Source organism: Geotrypetes seraphini, chromosome 13 (assembly GCF_902459505.1).
Source record: "Geotrypetes seraphini chromosome 13, aGeoSer1.1, whole genome shotgun sequence".
Taxonomy (NCBI): domain Eukaryota; kingdom Metazoa; phylum Chordata; class Amphibia; order Gymnophiona; family Dermophiidae; genus Geotrypetes; species Geotrypetes seraphini.
Genome location: NC_047096.1, coordinates 58,514,425 through 58,527,057, shown reverse-complemented (window position 1 = coordinate 58,527,057; position 12,633 = coordinate 58,514,425). Strand labels below are relative to the sequence as shown.

Below are 12,633 nucleotides of genomic sequence, written 5' to 3'. Positions count from 1 at the left end.
CTTCTGCTTCTTCATTAGTTATGTGCTCTTGAATTCACTGTAAGGACCCCTGAGGCAGGCATTTTAGGCCGAAACCCAGCCTGTGTCGGGTCCTACACTAATAAACATCTCTTGATTTTTCCTGAATGTGGAAGGCCCATTTCTTCTCCATTTTGATTGATGCACTTTGACCCTCTTCTACACTACCCTGAGTGTAATATTCAAAATATTTGCCCATGTGACACAAGTATAAATGTCGGCAACTAGGCTTCAGAATTTCCTTTATAATGTACTGTCTAACATTGAACACAAAGCTAACTGTATTACTGTGAGAGATTCCCCACCTCAAATGTGTCTAAAACATTGGTCTTATACGTGTTCTAAGAACACTTTTTTTCTGGTTCATATTGGTTATACTGAATATATTTTACTTTCCAAAACTCAAGGGTTCACTTCACACCATATTCTAACTGCAGTAACAGATCCTGGGGCAGGCTAGAAAAGATTTTCACACTCTCTGTTGCGAAAGACACAAGGCTGAAATTACCATTTTCACATACCTCACAAACTCCATCGGCTTCATCTCCCTTTGCTCGCACAAGGCTGGATGAATCAACAATGCACTAAATGTGGTAGAGAGAAGATTAAGGCTTAAATATACAAAAGGATTGTTTCTCTGTTTTGTTCCTATGACAAAAATGCTTAGAGGTTGATATTCAAAGGATTTATGCTCCTACCTTAGATAGATAAGATGATAATTCTATAAAGTGGCCACTAATTTACCAGGCCAATATTCAACGCAGTGGTATAGCTACACCCCTCTTTCCTCCCCTTCCCCTCCACTGAGCACGCCCCCTTCCCTTTCCCCGAACCTCTTTAACTTTCCCAGCACAAGCAGCATCTCCAACTTGCTGCCCATGCTGGCGTCAGCTCTCCCTTTGATGTCACTTCCTGGTCCCGCAACCAGGAAGTGACTCAGAGGGAGAGTCAATGCTGACGCAAGCAGCAACTTGAAGCTGATGCTTCTGCCAATGAAGAGCTAGAGGTTCGGGATGGGGAAGTGAAGGTGTGTGTGGCAGAGGAAGGGTGAGAAAGGGCAGGGGACTGAGAGGAAGAGAGGTGCCTGCGCCCTCACAAAGACAATGCCCGGGGCAGTCTGCCCACCTCCCCACCCCCCTTACTACAACACTGACTCAACGTGTTTTAACCTTCCAGAAATGGCTCCTGGCCAGTTAAATCATCTGCTTCAGGCTAACTGTTAATTGTCAGTAGCACTTAACTTTCTTAGTGCCACGGAATATAACCAGGTAGTGCCAAACTGAAAACCAGCTATTTTGGGGGTGTTCTAAAGGTGGAGTCAGCACTTGACTAGTTAAGCGCCAATGCTCAGCACTTAATCGGCCAGGGTAACTGACAAATAGGACTTTTATCTGGTATTTGACAGCTAAGTGGGCAGAGCATGAGAAGACCTCACGTGCCTAACTTATAAAGTGCAATTCTGTACTAGGTGCCATGTGTTAGGTGCCCTGATGGCTTGTGCTGGGCGTCTGTATGCACAGCTTCTATTACAAAACACAGTTATGATTGTGTGCAAAGGTTAAGTGCACTCTTGCTAGGTCAAAAATAAACAGGTCTAAGTGTTACGCATTATGTGCATAATTTACAGTGTTCTGCAAGGTTTGTACATAAATGGAAAACACACCCATATCTTACCCATGCTCTGCCCCCTTGCAGTTATGTGTTACTTTATAGACGTTTCAAGTTTATTTAAAATTCTTATACCGCCTAATCAAGCCTTCTAGGCGGTGTACAAAAATGGCAAAACCGGATGTCCTGCCCGACAGGCTAGGGTGGGATTGGAGGTGGGGCTGGGGCGGGACCAAGCGTGACAGGGCAGGGATGGGTAGAACTGGGCGAGCCTGGGAGCGAGTCTAGGGATCTGGATTTTCCAGACGAAAAATCTGGTAACCCGTGTTTAAGGTGGAAAGTAAGTTATGGAAAGACATTTTGCTGTGCTATTTTTCTTCCACTTAAAGGGTCATGTCTAAGTGTTGCCACTGCAGAATACCTTGTTTGGAGATTCCATCTCAGTCGTTTCATCCCATCTCAAAGACTTTGCAATGCTGGAGCAGTGCGCAAGGGGTTTCCTCCAATTCTTTATTGCTCGTGATCTCTCCAATGGTGCTTTGATGCACACCTGCTTGCGAGTGGGGTGTGCTACTCCGGCTCGTGAATGGCTCTCCTTGTACACATTCATTTGCAGCCGATTCCCCTGCCTACTGGCAACCTAGAACAGAGATGGACGTGTAAGGCTCCATAACAAGATACTACTGGCATTTGCAAAGGCGCAGTACCTGGCTGAGTTACAGTCAGGAAGGCAGGGTTAGTGGGGGGGGGGTGTGAAAAAGCTTGTCAAAATGCAGGGCAGCAAAACAAGAGTGGCTCATGTTGGGTTAGGGGCTCTCTGGGTTTTCTTCCTTTCTCTGGCAACTCGGTCTGAATAAGATTGAATATTACATATCCAGCAAGTGCAAAGGTTATCTACACCGACAATTGGCTATTGTATTATAAGGGGAGCACTGTCAGATAATACTCCCAACGTTTCTTAATAGATCTACTTGATATTTTAATAGATCCTCCGCAGGCTCTTCATTCACTGCTCATGCATTAATTGCATAAGCCGCAATTGTCATTGGATCCAAATTATTATTATTTTTTTTACATAGTGAATTTTTCTTAAAGTGATATTCCATTTATAAATATGACATAACTTATCTTGTTATTTTCAATAAGGAAGCGCCTCTTCCATCATGTTTCATTTTAACTTCTTCAGGGTTGAGTCTCCCAACAAGATAAATGTGCCTCAGCTACTTGTCAGAGATCTGATGAATGAAATGAATTTGAATAGAACTCATCAGATCATGTTGGAAGAGGCGCTTCCTTATTGAAAATAACAAGATAAGTTATGTCATATTTATAAATGGAATATCACTTTAAGAAAAATTCACTATGTAAAAAAAAATAATAATAATTTGGATCCAATGACGATTGCAGCTTATGCAATTAATACATGAACAGTGAATGAAGAGCCTGCGGAGGATCTATTAAAATATCAAGTAGATCTATTAAGAAACGGTGGGAGTATTATCTGACAGCGACTAACCCCCTCTTCTATGAAACCACGCAAGCGGTTTTTAGCGCAGAGAGCCGCACTGAATGGACCACACTGCTCCCGACGCTCATTGAATTCCTATGATCATTGGGAGCAGTGTGGCTCCCCGTGCTTGAAGCTGTTGGCGCAGTTTCATAGAAGAGGGGGTAAATGTATGTTATCAAGATTACTTTCCAAACCACCTTTCAATTGTCGTATATCAAATACAAAAATACCAAAAATGAAATACTTTGTTTAAGAGTAGAATCAAACAGATTCGTTCCAGAGATAACCAATCTCAAGTGTCTGCAGTCAGACCTCAGAACAAATCTTGAGGACAAACTTCAATGCAGACTATCATTGATCGTTTTTATCTCAATTTTTTTCAATTTTTTGTCATGATTTTATCAAGTGCTGAATCTTTATATTTGTAATTGAAGTGAAATAGTACTTAACTTCAATTACAAATATAAAGATTCAGCACTTGATAAAATGACAAAAAATTGAGATAAAAATTGGGATAAAAACGATCAATGATAGTCTGCATTGAAGTTTGTCCTCAAGATTTGTTCTGAAGTCTGACTGCAGACACTTGAGCTTAGGTGGGCATGCATGCCTGCCTCAGGAGGTTTTTTTAAGGAAGCAAGCGTCCTGATTGGCTATTTATAGAATCCGGGCCTAAACTGGCTGCTGTGGCTCGAGGGCACCCAGAAGTGCACGGACATCGCTGTGATAATGTCACACACCTGTGTGATGTCATCAGCACATGCACGGAAGCCCTCCAGACAGAACCCTGAGCTGCCAGTAGAGGGTGCTAAAAAAGAAGAGGCACGGCGAGGGGGAGAGATGCCAGGGAGGAGGAGAGGCGCTGGCGGAGCTGGACTGCCTACAGGATATGCCTCTCGCTGCAGGAGGCATGTCCTGTAGGCAGTTAGCTGGCACTGGCATCTCTCCTCCTCCCTGGCATCTCGCGGCACACCTGAAATCTCGTGCCACACACAGTTTGCCATACACTGGGCTAGGAGGTGCATCAAATGAGCACTGCAACCATATGTTATTAGCTTGGTATTCTCTTCATGCTCTTCTAAATTTCTTCTCATCTTGGATACATTTGCAACATTGTCTGTGACTAAATTGTGTATTAAATATTTGTCAGAGCACTGACCTATGACTCGACGCAGCTCGATGCACCATCAATGTTCCTCTCGGCTATGCTTACCACATAGCTCCAGAAAAAGGAGGACGGATTAAGATATCCAGGTTTTACTTCCACCATCTGGCTCCAGATAAAAAAGGAGGACAGACTGAGACATCTGAGTTTTACTTCCAATGAAAGCAATGGAAGTAAAGCCCGGATGTCTCAATCCGCCCTCCTTTTTCTGGAGCCTAGAAGGAAATATTTTCAGGAGTCTGATTCAGATATCTCCAAGCACTCAGAAGAGGAACATGCAGACAATGCAGGACAAAGCAAGAAAAGACACCAGACAGTTCAAGAGGCAAAGAGAAGAATATAAGAATTTGCCGCTGCTGGGTCAGACCAGTGGTCCATCGTGCCCAGCAGTCTGCTCACGCGGCGGCCCTTAGGTCAAAGACCAGTGCCCTAACTGAGACTAGCGTATGTTCCAGTTCAGCAGGAACTTGTCTAACTTTGTCTTGAATCCCTGGAGGGTGTTTTCCCCTATAACAGCCTCCAGACTAACTGAGATCGAGAAAAACAACACACCACTAACCTGGTTCAAGTCCTTCCTGACAAACAGACAACAACGCGTTCTACCAACTCTCACTTATCAACTCCAACTTCTCCATAATATGGAGTACCCCAAGGAGTGCTACTATCCACATGGCTCTTCATTCTCTACATTAAACCAGTGATCGAGATTGCCGCAAGAAATGGGATCCACATACATTCGTTCACTGATGACATTCAGCTCCATATCCTGCTGGGTCCCATCGCTAACTTGCCCTTCCTAGCAAAAATAATCGAAAAACTGGTCTTTAATCAACTATCCAATTTTGCTGAAAAAACTAATGCCTTACCATCCCTACCAAACAGGTTTTCAGAAAAATTACTCCACTGAACTCTCGCTCATCGGATTAACTACCTCAATTCATTATTTTAAAGATCACCGTAAATCCTCTGTTCTAATTTCTTTAGATCTCACTTCTGCTTTTGACACAATTGTTCATTTCCTACTTCTTACACGACTAGAATCTATCAATATTTCTGGTACAGTCTTGCAATGGTTCTCTTCTTACTTTCAGGATCGAAACTATAAAGTCAGTTTCAATGACTTTATCTCCTCCACTATTTACCAAAACTATGGGGTCCCTCAGGGCTCGATTCTCTCTCCTCTCCTCTTTAATTTATTTCTGGCACCACTACTCACTCTGGCTCAATCTATAGGTTTCACCGTATTTACATATGCTGATGATATCCAATTACTTCACTCCTTAAATCCTCCATCCCCTGATGAAATAACTGAAATTAATCAAAAACTCAATAAAATCAGTCTGGCTTCAGCATAATAAACTTTCACTGAACATTCTAAAAACTACTAGTGTCCTTTTCTTGCCCTCTCCAGATGAACATTTATTTCTACCCATCTATATCGACTTCTCTCCAATTCAAACGGATAGTAAAGTTAAACTTCTCGGAGTCATTCTAGACAAAGACCTCACCTTTCATCAACAAGTTAGTGCACTTATGCAAAAATGTTTTCATAAGCTTAGGCTCATCCGTTCTATCTCTTCTTTCCTTGATCACTCCTTAATTAATATTCTGATTCACTCCCTAGTAATTTCTACTATAGATTACTGTAATGCCCTTTATCAAGGTATAACCCAGAAAGAAATCCGTCGCCTACAACTATTGCAAAATACTGCTGTCAAACTAATCTATCATACAAAAAAATTTGACCATGTCACTCCTTTCCTCCGCAAAGCATTGGTTACCTATTACTCATCGTCTCTCCTATAAAATACTCCTCCTCACTTTTAAAACAAAAAACTCTAACCAACCGGCGTTCATAGATAAACTTTTGATCCCTTATTCATCATCAAGGACCCTTCGATCAAATAATCAAAATCTACTCTCCATACCATCAATACGGGAACTATTTTACGATACTACTCGCAAATCCATCTTTTCAGTTACCGCCCCCTCTCTGTGGAATGCCCTCCCATTAGACATTCGATTAGAGAACTCTCCTGAAAAAATTTAAATCCAAACTTAAAACCTTCCTTTTTAAAGATGTTTTTAGTCTTTAGTATCAGCTTCAGTCTCTCAGTTTCTTGATTCATATGAAGCTATGAAACATCTAATACTTCTTTTGAAATGATTCCCCTCCCAATGTTTTTTCCACTTCTCATTTCCCGTCCTTTTTTTAATTAATTTTACTTCGATGTATTTTAAATATCCTTGCCCTCCCCTACTCTCCTTCCGTCTCATGTACGTTAATCCAAATCCGTCTAGTATTTTTTTAATATATGATAAAATATTGCTTCTATTTACTTATTTTAACTGTCCCTCATAATCTTCTTATATTGTACACCGTCTAGACATTTGTTTTGATAGACAGTATATCAAAAATAAAGAAAGAAACTTGAAACTTGATACCAATCTTGGAAATCTGACAACCTGCCTAGACGAGATCAAATCATGGATGACATCAAACAAACTCCAAATAAACCCATCCAAGACCGAACTACTGTGGTTCCATAGAGAGAGAGCTGCACAACCCCTCGACCCTTCCTCATCTGGGATAACACCACCTTCATACCCAAGAATGAATGAAAACAGATGAGCAAGGGCAATTTAATATATCTCTTTTTAGAGGTTCTTTTGAAGGAGATACAGCTTCTTTAACTACAGTACGGTAATAATTTTCAGGCAGTGAGAAAAACAATACCTTAAGAGCTTCTTCATATTCCTCTGAAACACAAAAAGAAATGGATCAGTGTTTCCATTTATCAACCTCAACAACTCAAAGAATAAAGAGATAAACACATTTAACCAAGTTCTGCAACGTGGTTCTTTCATGATGGGCCTAAGAACTTCACATATGCCGCAGTGATTTAGCACTCTGAGGAATGGCCTAGTATCAAGTCTCTGTTATTGCTTTTCATGCACTGGTGTTTAAAAACCTAGATTTATGTGATGTACAGTTTGCTTCATTATTTTTGATGCTGCTTTTATGTTATGTTTTAATTCATACGAGGGGTCGCTGCAAAGTTCTCAACCCAACCAAGAAGCCACAAAACTTATTCCAAGATGTGGAGCCACAAAACTTATTCCAAGTTATACAAGTCATTCCACACTCTTCTTGACACTTTTCGTTTTAGTGAGGCAAATACATCTTGTAAATGGGCAGAAGTATAGGGAAACTACGCCATTGTGACATCACCGATGAGGTTGGCCCTTAGGCGTTGATGGGCTAAGGCATTATGACATTACAATACAAGGGGACGCTGAAAAGTTCTCAGCCTAACCAAGAAAAGAGCCATGAAACTTACAAGGTATTCCACACTTTTCGTGTCATTTCATAGCATTGAAACGAAAAGTGTGAAATAACTTGTAAGTTTCATGGCTCCATATCATTCTCTTCTTGGCTGGGCTGAGAACTTTTCAGCAGTCCCTCGAAGTTTGGTAAAGTGTGGTTCATAATTTTATGACTGGTATTTTTTTTTAAATGTAACTCACATAGGTTTAAGCAGGTTAATAATGGTATAAATAAATACATAAGTGAAACTAGGGGCCCTGAGGATTGCCAAGATGAAGAGTCCACAGGCCTTTGATCATGATATCTCTGCACAGCATTAAATAAATTCCGTCTTAATCTCCTGTCATTTGTAGGGTACCATTATCCAAAAGGTGATGGACGTAGGCATGGCTCTCTGCTGAAACCAGACCCCCCCCCCAACAGCTAAGCATTTTTCTGGCCTCTTTTAAATTTTGATCTGTCTAACTTTGGTTTTGCTTTGAGATATTCTGCTACCTGGATTATTTCTGTTCTTTTGAGTTACCTGCACATATTTATTAAATGTCTGCTTTTGCCTTTCTCTATTCCAATCTATCAATAAACTGCTATAGTTTGTAATGAACTGTAAAAGGTCTCTGGTTTCAATATTTTCTCCATTGGATTTTAATAAATAAAGGCTTAAGGATTGCTTCCAGTCCAAACACAGTCTAAAGCCCTAAACAATTAAAAAAAAACCCACCCACTCTGCCCCTCAACTCACCCATCCCGAGGAGTTGTTCCATAGAGTTTACCTAATCCACAGCCTATTCCCTTCAATTGCCTTTCTCTCTGATTATCTCACTGTTAAATAAATGCTCTATATCCAATTAAACAATCAAAATGACTAGTCAATGCAGCAGCTGTTATGCTTTAATTCGTATCGGTTTAATGTACCCGGAACAGCATGTAAAAGTGGGAAAGAAAAATAGAAAATTGTATCGCTTACATTACTGTCTTTCTTCAATATTAAGCCGAACAATGCCTGGTCTAAAACGTATTGATTTCACCGACAGACAACCGGCACCTCCTTCAATGACCCATATTTACCTCAGAAACAAAACAACTAAACTACCATACTAGAAAGCTATAAAGGGAGCAACCTTAAAATAAACTGGAAGTCGGCAGTCCTAGTACTTACAATTCAAAATGACACCAATATTTGGATCTCAAGAAGCATCATTGCTTACATGACCGCTTAAGAAGGATATGGCGTTACTTGAGAGTGTTCAGAGGAGAGCAACGCGTCTGATAAAAGGGATGGAAAACCTTCCATATGCTGAGAGATTGGAGAAACTGGGTCTCTTTTCCCTGGAGAAGAGGAGACTTAGAGGGGATATGATAGAGACTTACAAGATCTTGAAGGGCACAGAGAGAGTAGAGAGGAACAGATTCTTCAAACTTTCAAAAAATAAAAGAACAAGAGGGCACTCAGAAACGAATAAGATAAGTGGCCTAGATATTTGAAATTTGTTATTTGAAATTATTGAATATATTTAATGTAACTATTTAAGAATTTTTAAGGACTGCTGAATTTGCACAATAGAATGGTTAAGGAGGAGGAGGACCAATGATTATACTATGGTTTCATTCAGCTGAACAGCTGTTTCGGCTGATTTGTATATATTAGAAAACTTGTCTGAGGTCCTTTCTCCCTAAATATGAATGATGATTGACATGACATCATAATTACAACTGTTGGGCAACAGACTGAGAAGACATTTTCTTCCTTAAAGAATTGATAAAATACTCTTTTTGTGAATTCCACTTTTGGATGTAATTTGCTATTGTGAAGTGTAGAATTTATATTTAAAAAATTATTTTGTTCACCTCTCAGTTCAAGGCCAGCCAGAGGGATGCCTACTCCCTCCGGCCAGCCTCTTCAACATGGTGGGACTTCTCCTCCCATAGGAGGGGCCTTAAGCACATGGGCCAATCAGAGCCTTAGGCCCTCCCTGGTGCATCCCAGGATGCACCGGGGAGAGATGGCCTGCATCGTGCAATGGTGCGACCCCATCTGGAGTACTGTGTCCAGTACTGGTCGCCGTACCTCAAGAAGGACATGGCGGTACTTGAGGGAGTCCAGAGAAGAGCAACTAAACTGATAAGGGGTATGGAAAACCTCTCATATACTGACAGACTGAAAAAGCTGGGGCTGTTCTCCCTGGAAAAGCGGAGACTTAGAGGAGACATGATAGAAACCTTCAAGATCCTGAAGGGTATAGAAAAGGTAATCAGGGACAGATTTTTCAGATTATGGGGAACCACAAGTACAAGGGGGCACTCGGAGAAATTAAAAGGGGACAGGTTTAGAACAAATGCCAGAAATTTCTTTTTCACCCAGAGGGTGGTGGATACATGGAACGCGCTTCCGGAGGCTGTGATAGGCCGGAGCACGTTACAAGGCTTCAAAGAAGGTTTGGATAGGTTCCTAGAGGATAAAGGAATTGAGGGGTACACATAGGAGTAGAGGTCGGTTATAGGGATAGTCTGGGACCACTGCTCAGGCAATGGGCCTGATGGGCCGCCGCGGGAGCGGACCGCTGGGCGAGATGGACCTCCGGTCTGCCTCAGCGGAGGCAACTTCTTATGTTCTTATTTTGAAGAGGCAGGCCTGACGGCCAAAGGCATCCATCTGGCTGGCCTTGGACTGAGAGGTACAGGTGTGTTGGGTGGGGGTGAGCATCACTAACAGCAGGAGGGAGTGGGCATCCCTCCTGACAGGGGTGTGTCAGGGGATGGGAATCACCAGTGGCTGGAGTGAGTGGGCATCTCTCCTGCCGTCCTTTAATTTGGGGGTCTTTTTTAAGAATGACTCGTCGTTTGCAAAACATTTTATTTACGCCTGTGACAGCAGCCCGTCAGATTTTACTACAAAGTTTTGAGAATCTTCTCTTTAGTCCTTCTCCACTACAATTCAACTTACTCAACTGAGTTTGGCACCAATATCAAGGTGAGAGAGAAAAGAAACAGCCTTAAAGACTGGGTGCCAGAAATATGTTGCTGCATGCATGTAGCTCAAGAATGAGCCTACGGGGGGCTAGGCTCAGTGTCTCACTGGCAGTGCTGTGCACCAATGATGCAGAAGACTTCAATGGGCCAATGATGCAAAAAAGGCAAGGTTCACAGCTTTGGTGGAAGGAGAAAGGAGCCCTAATCATTGTACAATGGTGACACCGGGTTCAGATTCTGGGCTCAGAAACATCCCACCATCACCACTTCCTGCTACCCTTCTTTCTTGACTCCCAACCTTATTCCATCAATTTTCCCCTTCAAATCATCTTTTCTCATCTTGTCACCATTCTCAGACTGGCGGGGCAAACAAAAACAAGAGGGCACGCAAGAAAATTGAAGGGAGACAGATTCAGAACAAATGCTAGGAAGTTCTTCTTCAGCCAGAGAGTGGTGGATACCTGGAATGCGCTTCCGGAGTAGGTGGTAGAGCAGAGTACGATTTTGGGTTTCAAAAAAGGGGTTGGACATGTTCCTAAAGGAAAAGGGGATTGAGGGGTATAGCTAGAGGGGTACTATAAAGGATAAAATGTCTTAAGTGAAAGAACACTACAGGTCATTGACCTGGGGGGCCGCCGCGAGTGTGGACTGCTGAGCACGATGGACCTATGGTCTGACTCGGCAGAGGCGATGCTTATGTTCTTATGTTCTCCCTCTTTACCATCTCTCCACATCTTTACTAATTTTAATTTTTATCTGCTATTTAAGTCCCACCTTTCCAATACATATTGATTACGATAGACCACACCTATACACTTATAACTTAAATTAGCACATATTACAGTCATCCTAAATTCAATGTTCAATTAACATTTAAACATGAAAATTAAAACATATTAGTTTCTCAGTATTTGCAGCACAAACTTTTAAAACTTGTGTCTTTTCCCTTGACCTTGGAGTTCCAGAGATGGATCACTCCCTGCTGGACCCTCCAGAAAAGATGGAAACCTGGGCCCAGCCATAACTATGCACACAACCGAGAGCCTGTTGAAGATTAATCCTCATAATCACAGAACCCTATCGGCCTCAAATACATTTTAAATTATGCAGGTAGCCAGAATGGTGGGGGCAATCTGTGGAAGCACAGGGCTAACAGCTTACCTGCAAGCACACAGTGGCATTGGCTTTCTCACTGAGAATCAGTCTCCGATAACAATTCATGCGTTCTGCTAATGGTCCTAACGACAAGGCTGTGGACAGATCTCTGCACTTGATCTTGCCACTAGAAAACACAGAAACAGCACCACCACAGGGATATAGGCTCCCACCGCAACCTGTCTTTATGCTGCAATGCTCTGTTCCTAGTGAGTGATACTGAAAGGCGTGGGGTAGGATTTAGAGCTCTCTGCAATACTGCTATGAGACCACTTGCAAAAACAAGAACAACTCCCCCCTCCCAAGAAAGGAGGACGGTGGGAAGATGCACTAATGGTCAGGGGGGGAAGGGATCACCAGCCCATGGGCCTTGCACTGACAATCACTGGCCCAGGTAGATAATTATGAATGAAGGTTCCTGGTGTGGGATTCCAGCCATAGTTACCATTCAGCAGAAAGCCCAAAAGGAATGAGCAGAAATTGCAGACTCGAAAAGGAAATCAATGAGCCAGTGAAAGAGCACACAAACCTCTTCTCTGCTAAGAGAGACAGAGGCAACTGCAAATAACCATGTTACTGTTTATTATCACTCCTCCAAACTCACATCACCTTACCTTGGCTATTCACAGACACCTGTAATAAAAAGCAAAACAATAGTAAATATCATTAGTCTTGGATTTCCGAATTTCACTTTCAAAAGAGCTATTCTTTTAACTGTCTTTTTGGTAAACAGAGTGGAGGACAGCCCAATGGTTAGAGCATTACACTGGGAACCATGGAAACTGGGGTTCAAAGCCTGCTTTATCTCGTGAAAGTCACTTCACCCTCCTCTGACTCAGCTACAAACAACCGTACGTCCGCCTCAGCAAGGAAATTATTTAA

At 42.1% G+C, this 12,633-nt stretch overlaps 1 protein-coding gene across 5 annotated transcripts in view; it reads right to left on the bottom strand.

Moving 5' to 3' along the window:
* Positions 1 to 12,633, bottom strand: part of LOC117347208 (next to BRCA1 gene 1 protein-like) — a 60,030-nt gene that overhangs the window by 33,625 nt on the left and 13,772 nt on the right. For 3 of the 5 annotated variants that reach the window (XM_033917806.1, XM_033917808.1, XM_033917809.1), the window contains exons 4-7: positions 12,366 to 12,384; positions 7,039 to 7,061; positions 2,048 to 2,266; positions 540 to 602 (exon numbers count right to left, since the gene is read on the bottom strand). In XM_033917806.1, coding sequence (XP_033773697.1) covers positions 540 to 602; positions 2,048 to 2,266; positions 7,039 to 7,061; positions 12,366 to 12,384 — 324 coding nt within the window. Of the gene's footprint in view, positions 1 to 539; positions 603 to 2,047; positions 2,267 to 7,038; positions 7,062 to 11,757; positions 11,879 to 12,365; positions 12,385 to 12,633 lie in introns of all 5 variants that reach the window. The other 2 variants (XM_033917810.1, XM_033917811.1) reach the window with 2 other exon arrangements.